The sequence below is a fragment of the Neofelis nebulosa genome, chromosome 8 (genome assembly GCF_028018385.1).
Source record: "Neofelis nebulosa isolate mNeoNeb1 chromosome 8, mNeoNeb1.pri, whole genome shotgun sequence".
In the NCBI taxonomy this organism is placed as follows: Eukaryota; Metazoa; Chordata; class Mammalia; order Carnivora; family Felidae; genus Neofelis; species Neofelis nebulosa.
This window is the reverse complement of record NC_080789.1, coordinates 21,587,131-21,615,109: the sequence shown is the minus strand read 5'-3', so window position 1 is coordinate 21,615,109 and position 27,979 is coordinate 21,587,131. Positions and strand designations below refer to the sequence as shown.

At 35.6% G+C, this 27,979-nt stretch overlaps 1 protein-coding gene across 2 annotated transcripts in view; it reads right to left on the bottom strand.

Moving 5' to 3' along the window:
* Positions 1-16,260: 16,260 nt before the first annotated feature.
* BLTP3B (bridge-like lipid transfer protein family member 3B) overlaps positions 16,261-27,979 on the bottom strand; it is a 113,770-nt gene continuing 102,051 nt past the window's right edge. For both annotated transcript variants that reach the window (XM_058741665.1, XM_058741664.1), the window contains 2 exons: positions 21,570-21,763; positions 16,261-19,759 (listed from right to left, as the gene is read on the bottom strand). In XM_058741665.1, the coding sequence (XP_058597648.1) occupies positions 19,640-19,759; positions 21,570-21,763 (314 nt within the window). In that variant the 3' untranslated portion in view covers positions 16,261-19,639. The remainder of the gene's footprint in view (positions 19,760-21,569; positions 21,764-27,979) is intronic.

Genomic DNA, 27,979 nt, shown 5'->3' with positions numbered 1-27,979 from the left:
GCACCGCAACAATCCACCCCAGCAGGCTAGCAGCGCCATCTAGAGGAGAGTGGAGCCATTACACTGAGCCCCGCCCGGGCCAACTTCACTCTTCAAGAACACAAGTCTCACTGCCGGCTTAATTTATGGACTATAAAGAGCTACATAGACTGACCTCTAGGGGAAAACGAAGCAATTTCAGTCCTACTTCAATCTGTTAGCAGGTTCATCTATTCAATTTTTTTTTCTCTTTTTCCTTTTTCTCTTTTACAATTCTTTTTCTTGAATACAGAAAGAGAAAAAACTCATTTTTATTTTCAATTTTTGTTAAAAATATCTGTCTTTAATTTTTATTACTATATTTTTACTTTTGTGTAAATTTTTTCAAATTCTACTTCCGTCATTTTATTTCAGTCTACTTCAGTGTACTCCTTTTCAAATTTTCAAACAATTTCCTTTTTTTCTTTCTTTTTCTTTTTTCCTCTTTTTAATTTCTTTTCTTTTTCTTGAATGCAGAAAGGGAAAAACTTCATTTTTACTTTCAGTTTCTTTAAAAAATATTTTCATTTAATTTTTATTACTATATTTTTTGCTTTTAGGTAAATTTTTTCAAATTCTGTCTTACTCCCATCATTTTATTTCAGTCTACTACAGAGTATTCACTTTTTAAATTTTCAAACGATTTCCTTTTTTGTCTTTTTCTTTTTTTATCTTTTTACTCTTTTTCATTTTTCTTTTTTCTTAAATACAAAAAACTAAAAAATTCATATCTTTTTAATTTTTATTAAAAATATTTTTCTATAAATTTTTTCTACTATATTCTCTACTTTTGTGTATTTTAGTCTACTTTAGTGTATTCATTTTTTCAAATCCTCAATTTTCTTTTTTTCTCTCTCCCCCGTTTTTTTGTTTGTTTCTCTAGTCTGTCAAACCACTTTCTACACCCAGACCAAAACACACCTAGGATCTAGCATTATCTATTTGATTTTTTGTGTGTGTGTGTGTGTGTTTAATTTTTAATTTTAATATTTTCTTAATTTTAATTTTTTTAATTTCAATTTTTCTACCTCATTAATTCCTTTTCTCCCTTCAAAATGACAAAACAACGGAATTCACCCCAAAAGAAAGAGCATGAATAAACGACAGCCAGGGATTTAACCAACACAGACACAAGCAAGATGCCTGAACCAGAATTTAGATTCACGATAATAAGAATACTAGCTGGAGGGGCGCCTGGGTGGCTCAGTCGGTTAGGCGGCCGACTTCAGCTCAGGTCATGATCTCGCGGTCCGTGGGTTCGAGCCCGGCGTCGGGCTATGTGCTGACAGCTCAGAGCCTGGAGCCTGTTTCAGATTCTGTGTCTCCCTCTCTCTGACCCTTCCCTGTTCATGCTCTGTCTCTCCCTGTCTCAAAAATAAATAAAACATTTTTAAAAAATTAAAAAAAAAAAAGAATACTAGCTGGAGTCGAAAATAGATTAGAATCCCTTCCTACAGAGATAAAAGAAGTAAAAAATAGCCAGAATGAAATTAAAAATGCTACAACTGAGCTGCAATCACAGATGGATGCAGCGGCGGCAAGGATGGACGAGGCACAACAGAGAATCAGTGATATAGAGGACAAACCTATAGAGAATAACAAAGCAGAAAAAAGAGGGAGATTAAGGCAAAAGAGCATTATTTAAGAAATTAGAGAAATCAGTGACTCATTAAAAAGGAACAACATCAGAATCATAGGGGTCCCAGAGGAGGAAGAGAGAGAAATAGGGGTAGAAGGGTTATGTGAGCAAATCATAGCGGAAAACTTTCCTAACCTGGGGAAAGACACAGACATCAAAATCCAGGAAGCACAGAGGACCCCCATTAGATTCAACAAAACCAACCATCAACAAGCCATATCATAGTCAAATTCACAAAATATTCAGTCAAGGAGAGAATCAGGAAAGCAGCAAGGGAAAAACAGTCCCTAACCTACAAGGGAAGAAAGATCAGGTTTGCAGCAGACCTATCCACAGAAACTTGGCAGGCCAGAAAGGAGTGGCAAGATATATTCAATGTGCTGAATAGGAAAAATATGCAGCCAAGCATTCTTTATCCAGCAAAGCTGTTATTCAAAATAGAAGGAGATAAAAAGTTTCCCAAACAAAAATTAAAGGAGTTTGTGACCACAAAGCCAGCCCTGCAAGAAATTTTAAGGGGGATATGTATATATATATCAAAAGCAATAAAGATTAGAAAGGACCAGAGAACACCACCAGAAACTCCAAGATGCTCTAAAAGCATCATAATGGCAATAAATTCATATCTTTCCATACTCACTCTAAACGTCAATGCACTCGATGCTCCAATCAAAAGACATAGGGTAACAGAATGGATAAGAAAACAAGATCCATCTATATGCTGTTTACAAGAAACCCACTTTAGACCTAAAGACACCTTCAGATTGAAAATAAGGGGATGGAGAGCCATCTATCATGCTAATGGTCAACAAAAGAAAGCCAGAGTAGCCATACTTATATCAGACAATCTAGACTTTAAAATAAAGACTGTATCAAGAGATGCAGAAGGGCATTATATCATAATCAAGGGGGTCTATCCACCAAAAAGACCTAACAATTGTAAACATTTATGCGCCAAATGTGAGAGCACCCAAATAATATAAATCAATTAATCACAAACATAAAGAAACTCACTGATAGTAATACCATAATAGGCTACTTCAACACCCCACTTACAGCAATGGACAGATCATCTAATCAAAAAATCAACAAGGAAACAATGGCTGTGAATGACACCCAGGACCAGATGGACTTAACAGATATATTCAGAACATTTCATCGTAAAGCAGCAGAATATACATTCTTCTCCAGTGCACATGAAACGTTCTCCAGAATAGACCACATAATGGGACACAAAACAGCCCTATGTAAGTACAAAAAGATCGAGATCATACCGTGCATATTTTCAGAACACAAGGCTATGAAACTCGAAATCAACCACAAGAAAAAATTTGGAAAGGTAACAAATACTTGGAGACTGAAGAACATCCTACTAAAAAATGAATGGGCTAACCAAGAAGTTAAAGAGGAAATTAAAAAGTATATGGAAGTCAATGAAAATGATAACACCACAACCCAAAATCTCTGGGACGCAGCAAAGGTGGTCATAAGAGGAACGTATATAGCAATCCAGGCTTTCCTAAAGAAGGAAGAAAGGTCTCAGATACACAACCTAACCTTACGCCTCAATGAGCTGGAAAAAGAACAGCAAATAAAACCCAAAACCAGCAGAAGACAGGAAATAACAAAGATTAGAGGAGAAATTTATGCTATCAAAACAAAAAACAAAAAACAAAAAACAAAAAAAACCCAGTAGAATCAATGAAACCAGAGGCTGGTTCTTTGAAAGAATTAACAAAATTGATAAACCACTAGCCGGTTTGATCAAAAAGAAAGGAAAGGACCCAAATAAACAAAATCAATAATGAAAGAGGAGAGATCACAACCAACACAGCAGAAATAAAAACAATAATAAGAGAATATTATGAGCAATTATATGCCAATAAAATGGGCAATCTGGAAGAAATGGACAAATTCATAGAAGCATATACACTACCAAAACTGAAACAGGAAGAAATAGAAAATTTGAACAGATCCATAACCAGTAAATCAAATTAGTAATCAAAAATCTCCCAAAAAACAAGAGTCCAAGATGGCTTTCCAGGGGAATTCTACCAAACATTTAAGGAAGCATTAACACCTATTCTCTTGAAGCTGTTGTTCGAAAAAAAAAAAAAAAAAGAAAGAAAGAAAAGAAATGGAAGGAAAACTTCCAAACTCTTTCTATGAAGCCAGCATTACCTTGATTCCAAAACCAGAGACCCCACTAAAAAAGGAGAACTATAGACCAATTTCCCTGATGAACATGGATGCAAAAATCCTCAACAAGATATTAGCCAACTGGCTCCAGCAATACACTGAAAAAATTATTCACCACGACCAAGTGGGATTTATAACTGGGATGCAGGGCTGGTTCAATATCTGCAAAATAATTAACATGATTCATCACATCAATAAAAGAAAGGACAAGAACCATATGATCCTCTCAATAGATGCAGAGAAAGCATTTGACAAAATACAGCATCCTTTCTTAATAAAAACCTTCAAGAAAGTAGGAATAGAAGGATCATACCTCAAGATCATAACAGCCATATATGAAAGACCCTATGCTAATAACATCCTCAATGGGGAAAAACTGAGAGCTTTCCCCCTAAGGTCAGGGACAAGACAGGCATGTCCATTCTCGCCACTGTTACTCAACATAGTATTGGAAGTCTTAGCCTCTGCAATCAGACAACACAAAGAAATAAAAGGCATCCAAATCGTCAAGGAGGAGGTCAAACTTTCACTCTTTGCAGATGACATGATACTCTATATGGAAAACCCAAGAGATTCCACAAAAAAACTGCTAGATTGATTCATGAATTCATCAAAGTTGCAGGATGTAAAATCAATGCACAGAAATAGGTTGCATTCCTGTACACCAACAATGAAGCAACAGAAAGAGAAATCAAGGAAATCGATCCCATTTACAGTTGCACCAAAAACCATAAAATACCTAGGAATAAACCTAACCAAAGAGGTGAAAAATCTATACACTGAAAACTATAGAAAGCTTATGAAAGAAATTGAAGAAGACACAAAAAAATGGAAAAAGATTCCATGCTCCTGGATAGGAAGAAAAAATATTGTGAAAATGTTGATACTACCCAAAGCAATCTACATATTCAATGCAATCCCTATCAAAGTAACACCAGCATTCTTCAGAGAACTAGAACAAATAATCCTAAAATTTGTAGGGAACCAGAAAAGACTCTAAATAGCCAAAGCAATCTTGAAAAAGAAAACCAAAGCAGGAGGCATCACAATACCTTCAAAGACTTCAAGCTATACTACAAAGCTGTAATCATCAAGACAGTATGGTACTAGCACAAGAACAGACACCCCAATAATGGAACAGAATAGAGAATCCAGAAATGGACCCACAAGCGTATGGCCAACTAATCTTTGACAAAGCAGGAAAGAATATACAACGGAATAAAGACAGTCTCTTCAGCAAGTGGTGCTGGGAAAACCGGACAGCGACATGCAGAAGAATGAACCTGGACCACTTTCTTACACCAGACACAAAAATAACTCAAAATGGATGAAAGACCTCAATGTAAGACAGGAAGCCATCCAAATCCTTGAGGAGAAAGCAGGCAAAAACCTCTTTAATCTTGCCTGCAGCAACTTCTTACTCAACACGTCTCCAGAGGCAAGGGAAACAAAAACAAAAATGAACTATTGGGACCTCATCAAAATAAAAATCTTCTGCACAGCGAAGGAAACATCAGAAAAACTAAAAGGCAACCGATGGAATGGGAGAAGATATTTGCAAATGACATATCAGATAAAGGGTTAGTATCCAAAATCTATAAAGAACTTATCAAACTCAACACCCAAAAAACAAATAATCCAGTGAAGAAATGGGCAAAAGACATGAACAGACAGTTCTCCAAGGAAGACATCCAGATGGCCAACTGACACATGAAAAAATGCTCAACATCACTCATCATCAGGGAGATACAAATCAAAACCACATTGAGATAGCACCTTACACCTGTCAGAATGGCTAACATTAACAACTCAGGCAACAACAGATGTTGGCAAGGATGTGGAGAAAGAGGATCTCTTTTGCATTGTTGGTGGCAATGCAAGCTGGTGCAGCCACTCTGGAAAACAGTATGGAAAAACTTAAAAAACTTAAAAACTTAAAAAACTAAAACTAGAACTACCCTATGACCCAGCAATTGCACTACTAGGCATTTATCCACAGGATACAGGTGTGCTGTTTCAAAGGGACACATGCACCCCCATGTTTACAGCAACACTATCAACAATAGCCAAAGTATGGAAAGATCCCAAATGTCCATCGATGGATGAATGGATAAAGAAGATGTGGTATATATATACAATGGAGTATTACTCACCAATCCAAAAGAATGAAATCTTGCCATTTGCAACTACATGGATGGAACTGGAGGGTATTATACTAAGTGAAATTAGTCAGAGAAAGACAAAAATCATATGACTTCACTCATATGAGGACTTTAAGAGACAAAAAAGATAAACATAAGGGAAGGAAAACAAAAATGATATAAAAACAGGGAGGGGGACAAAACAGAAGAGACTCACAAATTTGGAGAACAAACTGAGGGTTACTGGAGAGGTTGTGGGAGGGGGCATGGGCTAAATGGGTAAGGAGCACTAAGGAATCCACTCCTGAAATCATTTTTGCACTATATGCCAAGTTGGATGTCAATTTTAAAAAATAAATAAATAAAATTAAAATTTAAAAAAAGGATACATATGCCCCTAGAAGCTTTAAAGGGAGCACAGCCCTGCAAAACACATTGATTAAAGACTTCTAGATTCCATAACTGTGAGACAATAAATTTTTGTTGTTTTAAACTACTCAATTTGTGGTAGTCTGTTATAGCAACCCTATGACACTAATACACCAGGTTAAATTATATATGGTCATATGATAAAAATTATTAAATGGTTGGGGGGTGCTGGGTGGTTCAGTCGGTTAAGCGCCTAATTCTTGATTTTGGCTCAGGTCATGATTTCATGGTCATGAGATTGAGACCCGTGTTGGGCTCCACGCTGGGTATGGAGCCTGTGTAAGATTCTCTCCCTCTCCCCCTGCCCCTTCCCCATTTGAGTGCACACATGCTCTCTCTCAAAAAGTTATTAAATGTTCAAATGATAAAATCATCCCCTTGTATACACTCTGAATTCTCTTGCTTTTCTCTTGTTGCACCTGGCTAAACAATAAGCCCTGATTAAATCTAATTTTTACCTCTCTCCATGACTATACCTGCATGGTAAAACCTGGCTTGAGTAAAATACACAACCTTTGGTCTCACTTAAAATACATGATTATTAACTGTAATTGAACCCTAATGGTGTTTGGCAATCATATTGTATTTCTCTACTTCATTCATTCTTCCTTTCTCCTATAAAATTATCTTCTCTCTCTTAAAGCCTCCAACTACACCTCCCTAATCCTCACTCTTAGCTAATGACCTCACTATCTATTTCAATGAGAAAACACAAACCTTCATAAGAAAATTTCCACAAGCTCCCACATCACGTCACCTACTTGCATTTGTCCCCATATTCTTTGCATTCTATCTGTGCTACTGGCTAAAACCAGTCCTTCTACTTGAGCACTGAATACTACCCTCTCTTGCCTACTCAAAGATATTGCTCCAAAAATGTCCTTTTTCTTCTCCATCATAAAAATTTCCCTCTTTACTAGATCATTCCTCATAGCTACTATTTCTCCTTTTCTAAAAAAAACTAACCAACCAACTCCCCTCCAGTTATAACCCTCTCTCCTTTCCTTCATGAAATGACATTTAATCATTTGTCATGACAGTTCTAGTTTATACTTGATTATTAATCAAATCTTGGCTTAATTATTAATGGTGCTCTTTTGAAATGTGTTCGTTTGGAGTGCAAATCATATGGTCAGCTTATGTTTTTTTAAAATTTTTCTTAATGTTTATTTATTTTTTGAGAGAGAGAGACAGAGTGTGAGTGGGAGAGGGGCAGAAAGAGAGGGAGACACAGAATCCAAGGCAGGCTCCAGGCTCCAAGCTGTCAGCACAGAGCCCGATGTGGGGCTCGAACTCATGAGCTGTGAGATCAGGACCTGAGCCAAAGTCACACGCTTAACAGACTGAGCCACCCAGGTGCCCCAGCTTATGTTTTAATGTAAAACTCCTTCAAAGAGTTATCTATGCTCATTCTCTCCAATTGCTCACCTTTTATCCTCTCCTGTGCACCACTGCAAATAGGTCTTGCCTCCACCACTCTATTGTCCATATTGTTCAACCTAATTGTCAATTTTCACTCCTCATCTTTTTGACCTTTGAGCAGCATTTAACATGGACAATCATTCTCCCCTTCTTAAACAATTTCTTCACTTGGCTTTCAGGGCACCACACTGTCCCGATTTTTCTCCTGTCACTGCTTCAGGGTCTCCTGTCCTGGTTCTTCCTCACCTCTCTGGCCTCTAGACACTGGAGTGGCAAAGAGCTCAGTCTTTAAACCTCTTCAGCTTTTTATTCCCTTCTTTTACTTATTCCTTCCTTGTCATTCTACCAAGCTACTTAGGGAAGGAGCTAAAATCCATCATACCTCCCCCACAACACACACACACACACACACACACACACACACACACACACACACACACACAGAGGTGTGCTCAAATAACAGTAGATGGTTCCTAACTTTGTCTAAGGAAGAGGGTAATCTGCAGGGATTTCGTTTTGCTGAATGTGGGTGCGTGATCACAGATGAAATGTTCAGATCCAGAGAGGTCACTCTGCTAGGCATTTCAGTAAATCGCTCAGGTCATAAAGCACAGACTCCTATTTCACTAACTGCATCCAATCCAATAGCAAATCCCCAATGGCTGCACCTTCAAATTATATTCAGTTTCCAACCACTTCTCACCGCTTCTGCTCTTTCAGCAGTTCTGTCCCTACTCCTTTCAGTTGATGTCACACAAAATGTCATCTTTATACACTGTGTCTCCAAAAATATTAACTAATAACTTAATGCATTAGTCTCTTAAATTATATAGATAACAAAATATGGAGTTACAAACCAAAATTACAATAATACTAGCTTTTAGACTGTTTTTAAAAATGTACTAGTCTCTTAAATTTTATGGAAAACAAAAAATAGAGCTACACAACATTGTTACAGTAATACTAGCTTTTATCATTGTCTATGTATTTACCCACAGAGCACAAGCAGAATAGGGGCAGAGAGAGAGAGAGAGAGAGAGAGAGAGAGAGAGAGAGAGAGAGAGAGAGAAAGAGAGAGAGAGAGAATCCGAAGCAGGCTTCAGGCTCTGAGCTATCAGAACAGAGCCCAAGGCCGGGCTTTAACTCATCAACAGGGAGATCATGACCTGGGTCGAAGTCAGACACTTAACCAACTGAGTCAGCCAGGGGCCCCTGTAATGTCCTTTCATCTCAATTCTGTTTGCTTTGTTTTTAATGATGACATTCAAACAGGTAAGAGTGCTTCTGAGGATACAAACTTTGTTTAAACCTTTTGGAAACTAGTTTCTATCATGAGAAATCCATGGTCTTCGATGCAGTTATTCTACTTTTGAGAATCTATCCTAAGAAATTAATCCAACATATAGATAATTTTTGGGCACAAAAAATGTTCATTATAGAGTTATTCATAACAGTGAAATACTGGGAAAAATCCAAGTAATTAACAATGGAGCAACTGTTAAATAAATTTTAGTATATCTACTCAATGAAGTATTATATAATAATTAAAATCATAAAGAACTGAGTGACATGGGAGAAAATTTTATGATATATTAAGGAGTAAAACTATTTCATGATTACATAAATGTAAATGCCAAGTAATTTGTACAGTTGAAAAATAAAATGATGAGAACATTTTAAAAATAGCACGCTCAGAAAATATACTAAGAAGGTTATTTTAGAACTAAGTGAACAATCCAAGCAATTATGCTTAAACAACAACAGCAACAACAAACAAAGTGCAAGGTTGTGATAGTTCGGATAATGACCCCCAAAGATTCACCTCCCTCCCCAGAACTTTATGTTGTTTTCCATGGCAAATGGGAGGGGCTCTGCAGACATAATTAAGGTTACAGACCTTTAAACTGGGTTATTATCCTGGATTATCCAAGTGAGCCCAAACTAATTGTAGGAGCCCTTACAAACAGTGAACTTTCTGTAGTAGAAGCAGAATGGGGAGGTCAGGAGATGTGAAGTATGAGACGGGCCCAAGCTGCTGTCACAGAGTTTGAAGATGGAGAAAGGGTGTCTCAAGCTCATGAATGTGGGTAACTTCTAGAAGCAGAGAACAATTCTCAGATGAGAAAGATAGCCAGCAAGGAAATGGGACGGCAGCCCTAAAAGTACAAGGAACTAATTTTGGCTCACAAACTGTGCTTGGAAGCAGATTCACCCGAGACCCCAGCAAGGAATGCAGCCTTGCCGACACCATGACTTCAGCCTTGTGTGACCGTAAGAAGTGGGCCCAGCTGAACCACACCGTTCCTAGAATTCTGACCCACTGCACTGTGAAATAATAACTCTGGTATTTTGTTATGACAGCAATAGGAAACTAACACAGAGGGTGAAATGTAGGAGATCAGTTAAAAAAGAAATGCCATGAGTGCCCTATGTTTTCATATATTTTTGATCATGGAGACAACATACATACTCTGGAAGAAAACTTAATAGTATCACAGTTATCACCAAGGAAGGGCTGGAAAGGGACAAAACAAGATTGTCAAAGGCACCAAACCACTCTTAATATAACGATATGATAATGAAAGGATAAAACTGTATGGCCATCCAAGAAGGCACCGCTTGGGAATGTGGGTGGAATGAAGAGAGATTACAAAGTGGTTGTAACATATAAATGTTGAACCAACTTGTGAGCTTGCCTATCTGGACATGTAGCTTTCTCTGATGGCTCTGATCAAGTCAGTATAGTTAATACCATCATTTAACTACAGATCCACATTGTCTCCATTCTTTCTCAGGTCAGCATCCCTGTGGAAGACTTACTAAGAAGACATATGGAATCTCCCTTTCCTGGTGCTGCGTTTAAGTTATCCTGGGACTAGATTAATACAGGCAGTCTAGTTTAGATCAGGGTTGACACACGAAGGCCAAGTGCCTATTTTTGTAAAGATGTGCTGGACTATAGCCACATCCACTCTTTACATATTGCCTGTGGCTGCCTTCCCTCTACAGTGGCAGAGTTGAGTAGCTGTAACAGAGACCACATGATCCACAAAAAACTATCGCTAGATAGAAAAAAATTTTATAGAAAAAAATTTTGTGAACTCCTGGCCTAATATATATCGGGCTTAAATGAATGAGTAAATGGGAAGACTTACACTCAAGTTTAAGAAATAAATTGCAAATATACAAGATAGGAGACCTGAATCAGCAGTAATGTACTTGAATGGAAAAGTCCTGATGGTTACAAATCAGCAAAATTATATATGGAAGGGGAAAGTGCTTTAAAAACCAAGTAAATATACTCTTGGACTCCCCTAAAAAGACACATCTGAACCAGTAGTGCGGTTCTCCTGAAAGCAACCATGCTCCAATATATATACTCTTGTCTCCAAACTGTTCGCTGCCTAGAAACTTCTCTCTAGTCAATTGACACGTCTTTCAGACTTTGGCTTAGATGACATCTCCTCTCGGAATTACTCTGATTCCCCAAGGCTGGGTTACATGCACTTATCATAGCACTTAACACATCATATTGAAACTGAAATTTACTTGCCCATCTCCCCCACCAGATTGAATCTATGGGAATAGTGATCGGGAATAGGTAGCTGGTATCCTAACATCAGACCTGCTGCCTGCCATTTACTAGCTTTTAAATATGTTTTGTGTTAGTAAATCCCACTGTATTCCTCGTCAGACCACGTGGTGTTAAGTATTCAGTGTTGGTGATTTGCACTGTTGATTTCCTACTCAAATCTATCTGCTTCCCACCCTTCTGGTAGGCAGAGACCCTTTTAACCAGGTTCTCACCTTTGAGTGACCACATACTCAGGGAAGCATCCACTGGAAATGATTAATTTTAACCAATGGTGGTTTTGACAGGAATGCGATGTATTTCAAAACAAGATATAAGGGTGCATCTGCTGAGGAATTTGGGGAGGTTTTATTTAAAAAGAAGATGAGGGAAAACACTTTTTTTTCTTTCCCCCTGCCTGTGGATGAAGCTGTGTAAAGAGATTTTGCTTGGAGCTTGCTGTGGTTAACTCGTAACCATGAGAGAAGTATGAAGCTAAAATGCCCTGCAATGAAGAAGACAGAAAGATGGAAAGAATATAATACGTGATAACATCAATGAACATCAGTAACCACTCATTTCTAGATGTATTGTTTTGTAATATGAAACATTAAACCACTTCTACTTAAAACTTTTAGGGAATCACTACCTTTAAAGTGGGTTTTCTTTAAATTGTAGACAGAGACATCCAAACTTATTTAAATGTTTTAAGAGGGACTTTAGCAAACTGGGATACATCCAAATGACAAATAATGGTAAAGTCTTTGAACAAACTGTCTTTTGAAAAATAAGGGATTATGGATGCTAAGCCTAGAAAAGAGACTTGGCAGGAGATATAATCACTTTTGTATGTGAATAAAAAATGTAGGACCAACATGTAGTACAAGGGAGATGTTCTAATTCACTAATAGGAAAAAAAAAATGGCCAATTAGAACTACTTAAAACAGGAAGGTTTGTCTGGTAGAATGTTTTCTCATTAGGAATTTCAGCTGTAATTTGGTGACTCCATGTTGGAAACTCTGGATTTTTTTTTTTTTTTAATTTTTGAGAGAGAGAGAGAGTACCCACAAGCTGGGGACAGGAGGAGAGAGAGGGGAACAGAGGATCTGAAGCAGGCTTGGCACTGACAGCAGAGACCCCCATGTGGGGCTCAAACTCATGAACCAGGAGACCATGACCCAAGCCAAAGTCGGACACTCAACTGACTGAGCCATCCAGGCAACCCTCTGGACTGGTTTTGAGTGGGAGGCTGAACTAGAGGGCTTCTAAGTTTCCTTCCAACTCTTCTGCAATTTTATTCTTTGACTTAATGATATATTGCAATATTGACTGTACAAACAGGAAGGAAAAAATGAATATAAAACCACCAGTGTATATTATTTTTATTATTTGTGCTTCAACTTCTAAATTTGGTCACATACTAAAATGGTCTCTGGGCATACTAATGAAGCTACACAAAAAGTGGATTGAAACAAAATCAAGCTAAATCCTCCCTAACAAAACATATTTACAAGAAATTGAATTCTGAAGGCAAAAAGTAGGGGAGAAGACTAAAAGATACATGTAAAAATTGCAAAGTATTAACTGTACCCCCACTAAAATTATAGAAAAGGCTCATATACATTTACAGTATTTCTCAAATATCTGTACTAATGTAGCAAAAACCTACCACTTTTCATAAAGATATTCTTGGCCTGGGCATATTTTTATTGATATAAGAATTCCTTAAATTATGGAAATTTATAGAAATGGGATATGAAAAAGTTGCTGAACTTGCTCATTCCATATGCCTATTCAGACTCTCTTACCTTCATAACTTTTGTCTTGCACAAAAAAAACTCGTTCAATTGCAAGGGATGAAGAAATTAAAAATAAATCAGAGTAAAGAAAGCAGCAAATGAGCACATGCACCCCAATGTTTACAGCAGCGCTATCGACAACAGCCAAAGTATGGAAAGAGCCCAAATGTCCATCGAAGGATGGATGAAGATGTGGTTTCTAGATACAGTGGAGTATTACTCAGCAATCAAAAAGAATGAAATCTTGCCATTTGCAACAACATGGATGGAACTAGAGTGTATTATGCTAAGCAAAATTGGCCAGAGAAAGACAAATATACGACTTCACTCATATGAGGAATTTAAAATACAAAACAGATGAACATAAATAAGGGAAGGGAAGCAAAAATAATATAAAATCAGGGAGGGGGACAAAACATAAGAGACTCTTAAATATACAGAACAAACTGAGGATGGCTGGAGGGGCTTTGGGTGGGGGAATGGGCTAATTGGGCGAGGGGCACTGAGGAGGACACTTGTTGAGACGAGCACTGGGTATTATATGTAGAGGATGAATCACTGGATTCTAGTCCTGAAATCATTATTGTACTATATGCTAACTAACTTAGATATAAATTAAAAATTTTTTAAAGAGCAGCAAATGATTATCATAGCTGTCTGTGCTAATTATGCTAATAAGTATTATGAAACAAATATCTTGAATTTGGACAAAATGCTAAGATGTCATATTATTGCTATACCAATAAAATGTCTCCACTAGCAGTGAATTTCCTCACTTTCCATGTTGAAATTAGAATCTTAACAGTTGTGGGCATATCATTTAGTGAAGAATTGAATTTCTGCATGTGCCAATTTTTCACATTACATTTAAGAATTTTCATATCAGGGGCGCCTGGGTGGCTCAGTCAGTTGAGCATCTGACTCTTGATTTCAGCTCAGGCCATGATCCCAGGGTTGTAGATCAAGCCCTACATCACTCAGTGTGGAGCCTGCGTGGGATTCTGTCTCTTTCCCTCGGCCCTCTCCCCAACTTGCGCGTTCTCTCTCTCAAATCAAAATAAATAAATAAACATTAAAAAAAAACAGAATTTCCATACCAATTTTTTGCTTTGGGTTTTAACTGAAGTGAATTCCTTCCCACAAATCTTTTTCAAGTGCTTTATTATTGGAATATTGTCCACCATATTCCTTACACTGTATTTGTTTACTATGGTTACTTTAAAAATTTCCTGCTCTGATTATACTATATATCTATTTTAATTGGAATGATTTTAAATATTGGGAATGATAGGCTTTGATCATACCCCTGTATTTATTTCACTCATATCCTTCAGAGATACTTTTGATCTCTATTTAAGCTTTCATTCATATACCTATTTTTTATTCTCACTTATTCTTAATGGCATTTGTGATTGAGTATTTGACTGTTTTGTCATATCAGCCAAAACAATTCTGCCAAATGGGTGCAAGAAAAAGACTAAATCACCTCACTGTGCTCTCCTAATCTCCATCACACTCAAGTATTTCTTCACTAATTGAGCAAGTATTTTTTCATATAAACAGTGAAGAGTTAAGAATGAGTATTGTACTTAACATTCAGTTTAGTGTAACTTGTAAAGAAGGAATTGACTTTTGATAGATGACACAAGCAAATTGAAGATAAAAGCTAATTTATAATAAAGTACTGCCTTTTTGTCTAAATGGTTTCAAATCTTTTAAAACCCAGTTTACTCTTCTTTTGATTTAGTGATTTGTTTTCTTCTAAGAACAAAACATTATCACACGTTTTATTACACAAGTAGGAAAAAAAGACATTAAGTTGATTTCATATTTCTTAAAATTTTTCTGAGTTTCAAATTCTCAAACCTGCCAAGACTACACAATAGTGTTAGCAACATATATGCTACATTTCAATACTGTAACAGTAACGTGAGTTTCCTCCACTCTACAAGAATTCATCAGACATCTAATATTTGGTAAAAACAATCATGCTTACATTTTTGCTTCCTTTTACCCTTGTATTTCTCAAATAAAGGTGGCATAAAATTAAAAAAACTTATTTAGTATAATTTAATGAAGAAATGAGTGTTTTAAAAACATTATTTGTGTTTCTATATCCTGTGTTAAGTCTAGGTTTTAGTATTTCACATTTTTAAAAATAAACTGAAGCTTAGCTCAAAATTTACTTTTTTCACCATCTCTAGGAACAAGTGAGTACCAAAATGAGATTTTTGTACTTTAAAGAATTAGACACTACTGATCCTGTGTACTAGTCAATTTGTCAAAAATCGAAAACTATTTCAGCCAGTACTCTTTTGGCCTTGTTTCCATTTTGTTTGGCTGATAGGACTGTCAGATCTTCACAGCCACAACACCATATGTTACAATCAAAGCCAGATGACATTCTGGCACTCTAGCAGTTTCATGAAGTGATGTGCTAATTTTCTGTTTTGTGATGGTTTGTGATAAATCAACTACAAGTTCAGAGACTAAAAATTCCGAAGAAAACACTATCGCAAATTTCTCCATTGCCCACCTTTTTCTTTCCCTAAGGACTCAAAGTGTCTGTTCCTTTAAATAACTACCACTATTTACTTTCTACCAGTGTTCCATCTCTCCTCAATCCAACGTAGAGGAAAAACTTAATACCTAAAAAACACCCTTGATACCTCATCCACTCATTTTATTCTTTCAACAGATTTATTGAGCACCTACTATGTGCCAGCCACTGTATGAGGCATAAGGAATACAAAGTTGAACATTGACAACAAAAACACAGTTCCTGTCCTCATGGGGGTTTACAGTCTAGAGGGTCTACATTAATCAAATAAATACATATAAAATTACAAAGATGTTCAACGCTAAGTAGAGGTATGTGTTCATGTGATAACAGACAACAGTGGTTCTTACTGTGTGACCGGAATTAAGGAATGCTTCCCTGAGGAAGTGATGAATAAGTGAGATCTGAAAGACAAATAAGAATTAAACTAGGCAATGCAACAGGAAAAGGTATTTCCAGACAAAGGAACACAAACAAAGGCTCCTGTGGTGGAAGAAGCACTTTAATTCCCACTCATTCCAGATACTTGAAGGGCAACGAAGTAACAAAGTAACTGAAACACGATGTACAATTATGTGCCAGCCACCGTTTTAATGGTTTGGACGTTAACTCTTTTAATGCTCAGAATTATACCCTAAATAGTGGCTCTAACTTAAATATTTTTGTTTTCATTTTAAGAGCAAGAAAAAGCCATTAAAGTGGGTAAGAATAGGGATGGGGGGGGAGGGTTGCCTTGATTAAAACTGCACTTCAGAAGAGAATTTTGCCTGCAGTAGAGTGAATCAGAGGAGGGCCGGAGGAGCTGTAGGAAGACCAGTCAGGAGGCAACTGCAGTAAAGCAGGCAAAAGGTGCTGATGGTAGCTAGGGAGGCGGTGAGAGGTGGAGAGAAGCCGACAAATACGAGAGATGACAGGACCAAGTAAAGAGCTGACGGTGGGGGGCAGGTAGGGAGAGGAAAGTGTCTAAGAGTAGTTCAGGGTTTCCAGTTTGGGAACCAGGGTGATGGTGGTACCATTCACTGAAATACGAAATGTCTTGAGTAGAGTGGAGATTAATAACTTGTTAAAGTGGAAGTTATTATAACTCTTGTGACAAATACCAAATAACTACAACAAATCCAGAAAGGAGTTTCTGGTTAATTTTTCTACATATATTTTCATGCAATCACACCTAGCCATTCTTATGTGGCTTAAATAAAAATAACACTTCATCACAATTAATGTCACAGGGTGGTCTTTTGAAATTCTAGGACAAAGTGAGATAAGAAAAAAAATACAAGATACTAAGAAAATGTTTTTGATGTACATAAAATTAAAAGGCAAAACACAATTACCATTTCAGCCCGTGATCACTAACATCTCTGGCTAGAGACTCAGTGCAAATAACATAAAAGTAAAAATAAATAAAAAATATGGCAACTTTTTTTTTCTACTTTATGGTCATTAAAAAATTCTGGTAAGTTTATCATAGGTTTACTCCTGTATTTCTCACACTGTGAAAAGGTTGGGGTTAACTTAAACAAAGGTTCTCCCACTATCTTCTAAGTAGTTTGAAAAATATACACACATCACACTTGCACAATTAGAAGTATTATATTTATCTTATTAAAAAAAAACAGATAAAAGTAAGTAAATGACTCCTTTCCCTACCTCTGGCAAAATCTGTGAATTAATGACAAAGGTAAAATAAAAACATATAATTGGGATTTAAGTCAAAAGGGCAAGTTATTGATTGTGATTTCAGTCAAGTCACTTGTTCTTTTTTAAGCCACAGGGTTTGTTTGGTAAAAGTTATAAAATGTGAGTAATACCTACCTCCCAGATTTGTTGTGAGAATTACATGAGATAATGTTTTTCAAAGTGCTTTATGAATTTTAAATCTCTATAAAAATAGTACTCACTATAAATTTAAAAAGTCCAACAAAGCATATAAGAACGCTCAAATCAATAATTATCATCTCTACTGTTTATATGCTTCTTGAGAAGGCCAAGTAAACTGAAAAGGAAAAAGGAAAACATCTAGCTTCTGTAACACTAAACAATTACACCATAAATTTAAAACTTCTATGGAGCAAATAAGGCAGTCCTGAGAAACTGTCAGCTCTGAAGAAGCTGATGTCCCATCAGTCCTGCTTTTGTGTAAGAGACTGCTTTTGTTGAATACCTACAAATCAACAGTACTCTAAACTAAGGATATAAGCTGTATGTTTTAAATCTTCAATTAGACCTTTGCTTTTAGTCTAAGACTACTATATAGTTTTAGATTAACATGGTTTAAAGGTGATTTTTAAAATACTCTGAGGTAAAAAATTAACAATTTAATTTGTTCTTTGCTATATCCTCAGCTCCCACAACAGGCCTGTATTTTTAAATAATGTCAATGAAAATGGATGTTACAGAAGGAAAAAAAAAGGACAGTATTGTTTTCAGTGAAATCTAATCACTCCAACACTTAATGTAAATGAAACATGTATTTTCCTCCAAGTATTCCGATATAGGGATGGCTATGGAAGTCATGCCAAACAAGCAAAGCACCATAAGTGTTGTAATGTCATTTAAAATCTTCAAGTATCTTAAAGAAAGAGTAGTCTGAGCTGTTTCATGTTATAGCTTGGATATATTTATGTTTAAGAATGTGAATTTTAAAATAGACCCTACTTAGTTTAATTCTATCAGAAATATATTTTAAATCTTTAAAAACATCTGTTTCTTAAACACTCATAAACTTTTATAATGCATGATTTTCTCTCTCACGTTGGTTTCAATCTTAACAATCCCTAGAAAATAGAATTCAAAATGTACCATTATTCTTATTATAGAAGATAATATTTATATCACAGAGACCTTTAATCAAAACTAGCTTTATAAATACAATATGTGTAAACATCTACCTAATATGTTACTACCAGAATGGTATGAAATTTTATGTATATGAAAAGAAAATTCTCTGCAAACATTCCCCTCCTTAGATAGAGAAAAGATAAAGGTAAAGAAATAATATAAATAGTATTAATTAAAATTCTTGTAGTTACAAATGCTACCAAATGTAGGGATAGTTAAATTATTCTTTTACTTCTAACATAAACTGTTTAAGGAATGTACAAGTAATGCTTTCTAAATCAGTTGGCCATATACTGTAATGCTTTGCTTTTTTACAGTTTGTGCTTTTTATTTTTATATTTGTACGATCTTTTAGTTGAAAATTATAGCTTTAACTTATACAGTTTATTAATCATTTTAAATGATTTGTTTTTCACATTTTCAAGTTACTTTATAAGTTCAGTAGGGTGATGATTTTCCAGAATTTTCAAACCCAGTCAATATAATTTATTAACTTGATTGGACTTTTCCACAGTAATTAAATAACTATAGATTTAAGTACATAATTTTAATAACATTTAAAAGGTAAGCCTCCTTTTAATTACATTAGCCCTAAAAGCATTTGAATCTTTGTAAATAAATTATTAACAAATAGTGATAAATAAAACCAGCAATCTGTGGGAACACAATAGCTTTCCAATTTTCTTTTTAAAAAGTGCCTATAATGTGATATCAAAATTAGGAAATGACACCTTCTTTCCATTAGGCATGTAATTATTTTACAGTATGTGTTGACTTCCCCATATCGTACCAGTTTAAAAGAGGGTTAAACCCCAAAACACAAAACAACCAAAAGATTGTAATGCCCGTACCTAATACTTTCTAAACTGGCTTTGGAACAGTCACCACTTCATCACATTCTACTTCATTTTATTGTCATTTCATGAAAAGGAAAGTCTTCTGCTATTGGTAACATAACATTATAAATACAACCTCCCTACTCCACAGCTATTAATTTTAATTTTTGATTGCCATTCCTGTTATTCAACTGTCATCTTCTTTATATGATGAAGAAGAGCATCTTTTTCCAAGTGAGCCTCTGCAAGAGCCATTTTAGCTTTGGCCAATTCCTGTTTAAGAAATTCATTCTCTTCCATGAGCTGAAATGATAAATTTGGGAAGTAAGAGAATTTAATCATTTTCAGAATATACAGACTATTTACACAGTATCTAAAGGTGTGACACTTGGGATAGTAAAAACACCCAGTGCTGGTGAGAGTGGACTTAAGATGAAGCACTTTATAAATCTAATAGTGATTTTGTTTAATTTCAAATCCCCTCGACCTCTCTGTGGTTTTACACACTGCTGACCTTGCTCTTCCTTCCTAAGCCTCTCTCTTTTACCTTTTATGCCTCAGTTCTTTCATGTTTATCTCTGTTCACCCACAGGCTTTTCTTCTTTTCCTCTGCTGTTTAAGAACCCTTAAATGTTACTACTCTGTTAGATTCTGTAATTGGTCATCTTATAACTTGAATCACTTACTCTCTTAGATGATCTCATCTACTCCTATGGGTCTATCACATAACTTGATCTAGCACGAAACTTTGTCTTGAGCCACAGGCCCATATTCTGAATATCTCATTAAACATTTCATCCATATGGCCAATAGGTCTCCCCTCCCACATTAAGACTCAGTTGAAGTACTTTTTCCTCTTCGAACTATTCCTTAACCCCTAACTATGAAGATTTAATGATAAAACTCAGTAAGACCTTTCTCTCCTCCAAAACACATTTACACAGATACATTAATATATACATGTTTAATTTCAAAAAGTTCTCAAGACTTCTTTGGGTCCAGCTTAAGAATTCCTGCCTTAAACCAAGTTGGGTATTCCCTATATTTCTCCAATCTCCAGCATTGCACTTGCATTGCAGTATGTTATGACCATCAATTACACACTTCTATCTTCCCCACTAGACTTTAAGTTTCTTGATAGGGATGATATATTGTTCAATTTTCTATTCCTAGCTCAAAGGTGACATCCAAAAAATTCTGGTGAACAGATAAGTGAACTCATTCTTTGGTTCTAGCATAGAGAATTAAAATTCTGCTGGATATTTTATTTATGATAACAAAAATAAGAAGCAACTCAAATGTTAATGAATATTAAGAGGAAGAATTAGAAGTGATAGCACGGGGTACCTGGGTGGCTCAGTTGGTTGAGCATCCAACTCCTGACTTTGGCTCAGGTCATGATCTCACAGTTTCATGAGTTCGAGCCAGCCCATGTCAGGCTCTGTGCACAGAGCCTGCTTGAGATTCTCCCTCTCTCTCTGCCCCTCCCCTGCTTGCACTTTTTCTGTCTCTCTCAAAATAAATAAATAAACTTAAAAAAAAGTGATAGTACATTCACATCCATATTACTCTGCCATTAAAATAAATATGAAGCATATGTAGCTATATGGAAAAATATTTGTTAAACCATGTTAAGTAAAAAATATATATAGTATATACATTAGAATAATAATTATTTTGAAAAATTATGGAAAAGAGCCTGAGAGGAAAATTTTTAAAATATATATTGATAGCACTGCAGAAAGTTAGAATGCATTAAAGTTGTTTAAAAATATTTTTCCAATGTTCTGAAATATTATAATACTTTCACAAACTTAAAAATAAGACATCAAAAAGAACCTATCCTCCAGGATTCTTTCTAGATTCCAGGAACTGGTACTCTCCCACATTTACTCCTCTACCTTCTCATTAGACTACAACCTTTGTGAAGGCTGAGAATGTTCCAATCTTGCTCAACACTATATCCATGGCATCTAACACAGTGCCTGGGCACATAATAAGCACTCAATAAACATTATTTAAATGAATAAATGAATAATGTTTTAACTTTTTAGTATCTAGTATTTGTTTTAATTGCCCAAATTGAATGAGAATAAATTAGTTTTTCTATTACCTGTTCCCTAGTAAAATCAAAGGAGCACCCAGGAAAGTTAACCAACTGAGAAGGCCAAGGAACCTCTGGACTTGTCTGAGTGGCTTGAGTGATGCTGTGCTGTTCCTTCACATCATACTCTTCACTGGTAAGCAGCACTGAGTCACTTTTGACTTTGTTTTTCAAATCATTTCCAGTGTTAAGCATCTGAGAATCTGATCGGACAAATAAAATGCTCAGGTAACATTGCAAAATATGTGATATATATTAAGTTCTATTGTGAAAAACTAATTTTAGGAAATACATCTCTATTAGTATGAAAACATTATAATTAAATAGAAACACAAATTAAGTCAATAAAGCCAAAAGCTTGTTCACTGAAAAGGTGAATAAAATCAACAAAAGTCTAGTTAAACTGACAAAAAAAAAAAAAAGAAAGAAAGAAAATTACTAGAATCCAAAATTAAGAAGGTGACATTACTATCAACCTTACATAAATAAAAATTAAAAGGAATACTATGAACAACTATACACCAATAAATTAGATTAACCTACATGAAACAGAATAATTCCCCAAAACCCAAAATACTAAAATAGACTTAAAGAAGAAATAGACAATGCAAATACACATATAGCAGGTAAAGAGTCTGATCAAGAATCAAAAAACCTACCCACAAATAAAAAGCCCAGGCCCATATGGCTTCAATGGTGAATTATATCAAACACGGAAAGATTTAACTACAAATCTTTACAAACTCTTTCAAAAATCGAGGAGCATTTCTCAACTCATTATATAAAGCCAGACAAAGAAACCACATGAAAACTAAAATGAATATGCTTATATAAATATGAAAATAGAAATCTTCAACAAAACATTAGTAAACTGAACCTCATAGTATGTATAAATAATTATACACCATGACCAAGTGTGATTTATCCCAGGAATGCAAGGTTAATTTAATATCCGAAAATCAATTAATGTAATACATCACATCAATACAACAAAAGCCACATGATCATCTCAATAGATGGAGAAAACGTCTGAAAAAATCAACACTTCCATGATAAAAATACTCTGCAGACTAGGAACAAAAGGAAACGTCCTCAATTTGATAAAGGGCATCTATTGAGTTAATATCATACTTAATGGTAAGAGACCAGACATTTTCCCCCTAAGATCAGGAATAAGACAGGGTATTTGTTCTCACCACTTTCACTCAACATTATCCTAGAGGTTCTAGCCAATGCAATTAGGCAAACAAACAAACAAACAAAAAAGTAAAAGGAATCCAGATTAGAAAGGAAAAAAATAGGGCACCTGTGTGGCTCAATCAGTTAAGTGTCTGAGTCTTGATTTCAGCTCATGCCATAATCTCACAATTGTGAGATTGAGCTGGGCACGGAGCCAGTCTAAGATTCCCAATCTCCCTTGCCCCCTCCCCTGTTTGTGTGCACATGTGCACTCTCCTTTGGGGGGGAAAGAAAGGAAAGAAAGGAAAGGAAAGGAAAGGAAAGGAAAGGAAAGGAAAGGAAAGGAAAGGAAAGGAAGGAAGGAAGGAAGGAAGGAAGGAAGGAAGGAAGGAAGGAAGGAAGGAAGGAAGGAAGAAAGAAAGAAAGAAAGAAAGAAAGAAAGAAAGAAAGAAAGAAAGAAAGAATAAAAGAGAGAGAGAGAGAGAGAGAGAGAGAGAAACAAACTATCTCTTTTCACAGATGACATGATCTTGTATATAGAAAAAAACCCTAAAGAATCCACTAAAACACTCTTAGAACTAATGAATGATCTCAGCAAGGTTGCAGGATATAAGGTCAGTATACAAAAATCAGTTGTTATTCTAAACACTTGTAATGAACAATCAAAACTAAAATGAAGAAAACAATTCTATTTAAAATGTCACCAAAAAAATAAAATACTTAAAAATAAATTTAACAAAAAATATGCAAAACTTATGCTCAGAAAATTCTAAGCTTTCAGTAATCTCTTTGACATCAGCTGTAGCAACAATTTTCTAGATAGGTCTCCTTAGGCAAGGTAAATAAAAGTAAAATAAACTATTGGGACTATATCAAAATATAAAGTTTCTGTACAGCAAAGAAAATAATCAACAAAACTAAAAGGTAACCTATTGAATGGGAGAAGTTATTTGCAAATGACATATCTGATAAAGGGTTAGTATCCAAAATCTATAAAGAACTGATACAACTGATTACCCACCCCCCAAAACACAAATAACCCAATTAAAAATTAAAAAAAAATCCAATTAAAAAATCCATAAAAATCCAGACATTTCTCCAAAGAAAACATCCAGATGGCCTGTTCAAAAGACACATGAAAAGATGCTCAACATCATTCATTCATTAATATCTGGGAAATGCAAATCAAAACTACAATGAAACATCATCTCACACCTGTCAGAATGGCTAAAATCAAACAAAGAACAAACAACCAGTGTTGGCAAGGATGTGGAGAAAAAGTAACCCTTACACACTATTGGTGGGGATGCAAAGCAGTGCAACCACTGTAAAAAACAGTATGGAAATTCCTCAGAAAGTTAAAAATAGGACTACCCTATGACCTAGTAATTGCACTACTGGGTACTTACCCCCCCAAAATACAAAAACACTAATCTGAAGGGATACATGCACCCCTACATTTATTGCGGCATCATTTACAATAGCCAAACTATGGAAGCAGCCCATGTGTCCATGGATAGATGAGTGAATAAAGTAAGATGTATACATACATGGAATATTATGAGCCATCAAAAAGAATGAAATCTTGCCATTTGCAACAACACGGACGAGGAAGAGAATGTAATTGCTAAGCAAAATAAGTCAGAGAAAGACAAATACCATATGATCTCACCCACATGTGGAATTTACAAAAACAAATGAGCAAAAAAAAAGGAGAGAGAGACAAACCAAGAAAAAGACTCCTAACTATAGGGAACAAAATGATGGTTACCAGAGGATGGTTGGGGGGAGGGGAGCGGGAAGGAGATATAATGGGTGAAATAGGTGATGGGGATTAAAGAGTACACTCATCATGAAGAATAAACAAACAAACCCAAAACTACAACGGTAAACCACTTCATACTCACTAAGATGCCTATAATAAAAAAGTCAGGTATTAGTGTTGGCAAACAAGTGAAGTTGGAACTCTTATGCACTGCTACTGGTAAATATGTAGAATGGTGCAACCACTATGGAGAACAGTCTGGCAGTTCCTCAAATGGTTAAAAATAGTTATATGTCCCAATAATTCTATACTTAAAATATATACCCAGAAGAAAAACTTATACATACGTGTTTATAGCAGTATAATTCATAATAGCCAAAAAGTAGAAACAATCCAAATGTCCATCATGCAATGGATGGATAAACAATATTTAGTAAATCCATATAATAAATATTATATTATTTGGCCTTACAAAGGGATGAAGTACTAATATATGGAACGACATTAATGAACTTTGAAAATATCTAGCGAAAGAAGTTAGTAATAAAAGGCCATAATACTACATGATTTCACTTATATGAAATGTCCAGAATAGATAGGTAAATCTACAGAGACAAAAAGTAAATCAGTGGTTGTCTAGGGGTGGAGGAGGAATGGGGAGAGACTGCACCATTTGTGAACATATTAAATATGACTGAATTGTATACTTAAATTGGGTGAATGGTATGGTATGTAAATTATATCTCAAAAATGTTTTTATTAAAAACTAATTTTTAATAAAAAAATTAGGCACGAAGTATCTACGTCAACATTTTTTCTTCCTTTTTGGATCATATATAGTCAGAGCACTTTAGGTTGCATGTGAACTGAAGCCCAAATCAAAACTTGCTTTTAAAAAAGAAAATGTACCTAAAACTTATATAACATTGTGAGTCAACCATACTTCAATAAAAAAATAATAAAATTTTTTGTAATAAAAAAGGAAATGTATTTGACTCTAACAGGGAGTCCAAATGATGGTGCTTCAGTCCATCACTGATAGTGGATACTGGGTTCATATGATGTCTTCTGGAGTGTCATTTTAGGAACCTGATTTTATATTTCTCAATATTTTTCTTTTCCTTTGTGTTGGACCAGTCATATGATGGCAAAGGTGGTCTCTAATGACCCCAAACAAGTTTTACAGCCTGTGACCCTTTCTCTCTTAGTGTCCTTATCAATTCACAAAACCTCAATACTTGGATCATAGTCAACTCATGTACCACTCACTGTGTCAAAGGCTGGTCTTTTTTTTTTTTTTTTTTTTTTTGAGTGAGAGTGTGTGCACACATGCACAAGCGTAAGTGGGGGAGGGGCAGGGGGAGAGAGCCTCAAGCAGGCTCCATGCCCAACACAGAGCTGGATTTCAAGATCATGGGATCGGGACCTGAGTCAAAGACTCTTAACTGACTGAGCCACCCAGCCCCCCCCCATCCAAAGGTGGAAGTCTTTTGATTGGTCAAGCTGGGACCTATTCCCACTTTTGTGATAGGGTCACATGATTGTCAGGTCCACCAAAATAAAATGAAATGAGAGAATGGCAGTTTGCCAAATCAAATTATATTGAGTGGACTAAGGAGTAATATCTGCTCAATATAATTTTTCCCCTTAAAAAGATTCCAAGAAGGGGATAAAGTCAAAGAAACATTTTTTAAAGCTTTTGTTCATATTGCCAAATTATTCTCCATGATGATTCCATCAATTTTACCCCTACTCTCTCTTTATATATAAATGGAATAGTTCTATTTACATGGTTAAATGACATCAAGTTGAGTTTTGGTCCGTTCTATGCTTCATTTTATTATAGTGGTCCCAGATCAGAAACTACTTTTTATAATAATGGCTTGCATCAGTTATGTTTTTAGTAATATAACTAGAAAAAAACTACAAAAACTGTTGTGTTGGTTCAGACTTGCATACCACTCAGCTTGGTACTGACTGTAAGAGAAACTTACAGAAACTGTAAGAAAATACTATGCCACAGGAAAGCCAAGTTCTATACTCTCTAATAACACCTCTATTTGATTAGCAACTTATACTTTCATTTTCAGACTTTAAAAGGAGCAAAACTTCTTTTAAATGAAACTTGTCACAGAATGCTAATATAGACTAAAAATAAGAGCTGAGTTACACTGACTATAGTTAGGATAATAGAGGACCCAGGACTTCCTCTATTTAGCTTATATCTCACTTCTCATGGGATCCTAAGAATAATGAAAAAACACTGACTAAACAATTCTGAAATCCATTTATTTCAATCATTGGGAGATGGATGAGGAGAAAAAAGGGAAGGAGGAGACAGAAGGGAAAAGAAAGACATATGGGGAGAGGGAAAGAAGGAATGAGGCAGAGAAGGAAGGAGAAGAAAGATGGAGAATGGAAGAGTGGGGAGGATGGGAGGAGAGGAAGAGCCATGTACAGGGTAAGGGGAGATAAAGAGGGAGAGGTAAGTAAGGAGGAGGAGGTAGGAAGTGAAAAGGAAGAAATAAAAAGGAAGAGAATGGGAGGGAAGGGGCAGGAGGAAGAAGGCAAAAAGATGAGAGGGAATGGGAAGAGAGAGAACCTGTGAATGATAGAGGTGATTGGAATCTGTTAGAGTAGAAAGATCTATTTCCTTTTATTTACTTTAAAGAGCTTCTTTCAAGTTCTTTGGACAAATTATGATGAAAAAACCCATGCCTCTCATGGATGAAATGGGCAGCTTCTTACAGTAACATACTTTTTCCCTTAGCACAGGCTCTTTCAACTTGAAGAAGCCACTCGATGTGTCTAAATTTACATTTCTTCATTTGCAAAATGGAGGTGATAAGAATACTTGCCTTAATTATCTCAAAGGGTTCTGGTAAGAATTCGTTGATATTTAATGTAAAATAACTTTATAAATTGGCAAGCATTATCCAGATATTAATTGTTATCAGTACTACAGAAGGTATTGATAAATTTCTGACTTTAAATATAGACTTTACTAGTTATTTGTTTATTCCAATAAGAAATTTCTATTCATTTTTCTTCTCTGGTCATACAGACTCTTCAGAGTTTAGGCTTTACACCAACCACTAGGTTTCATTACTAAAAAAATCTTCCCACATTCCCAGTTAGGAACCATTACAGCAATGATTCTAGGAGTGTGTATGGAAGAGCTGCTTATCACAGACCTTTAAATATACATTGCCCCTCCCCCATTACGTTCTGATATAATCTATTGAGAGGTAGTCCCTCCATCACAATCGTTTGGGTTGAGAATCAATGCCACAACAGCCATTGCTCCAGATGGGAGACTGTCAGGTCTTACCTGTGTTAGGCTGAAAAAAAATGTTTTGAGCCAGAATACTACTATTAACACATGACATGGTATATAAACATACACCACATACATACATGCATACATACACTTACTCAACAGACATTTCCTTATTCTCTTATTAGTAGTCTTTTA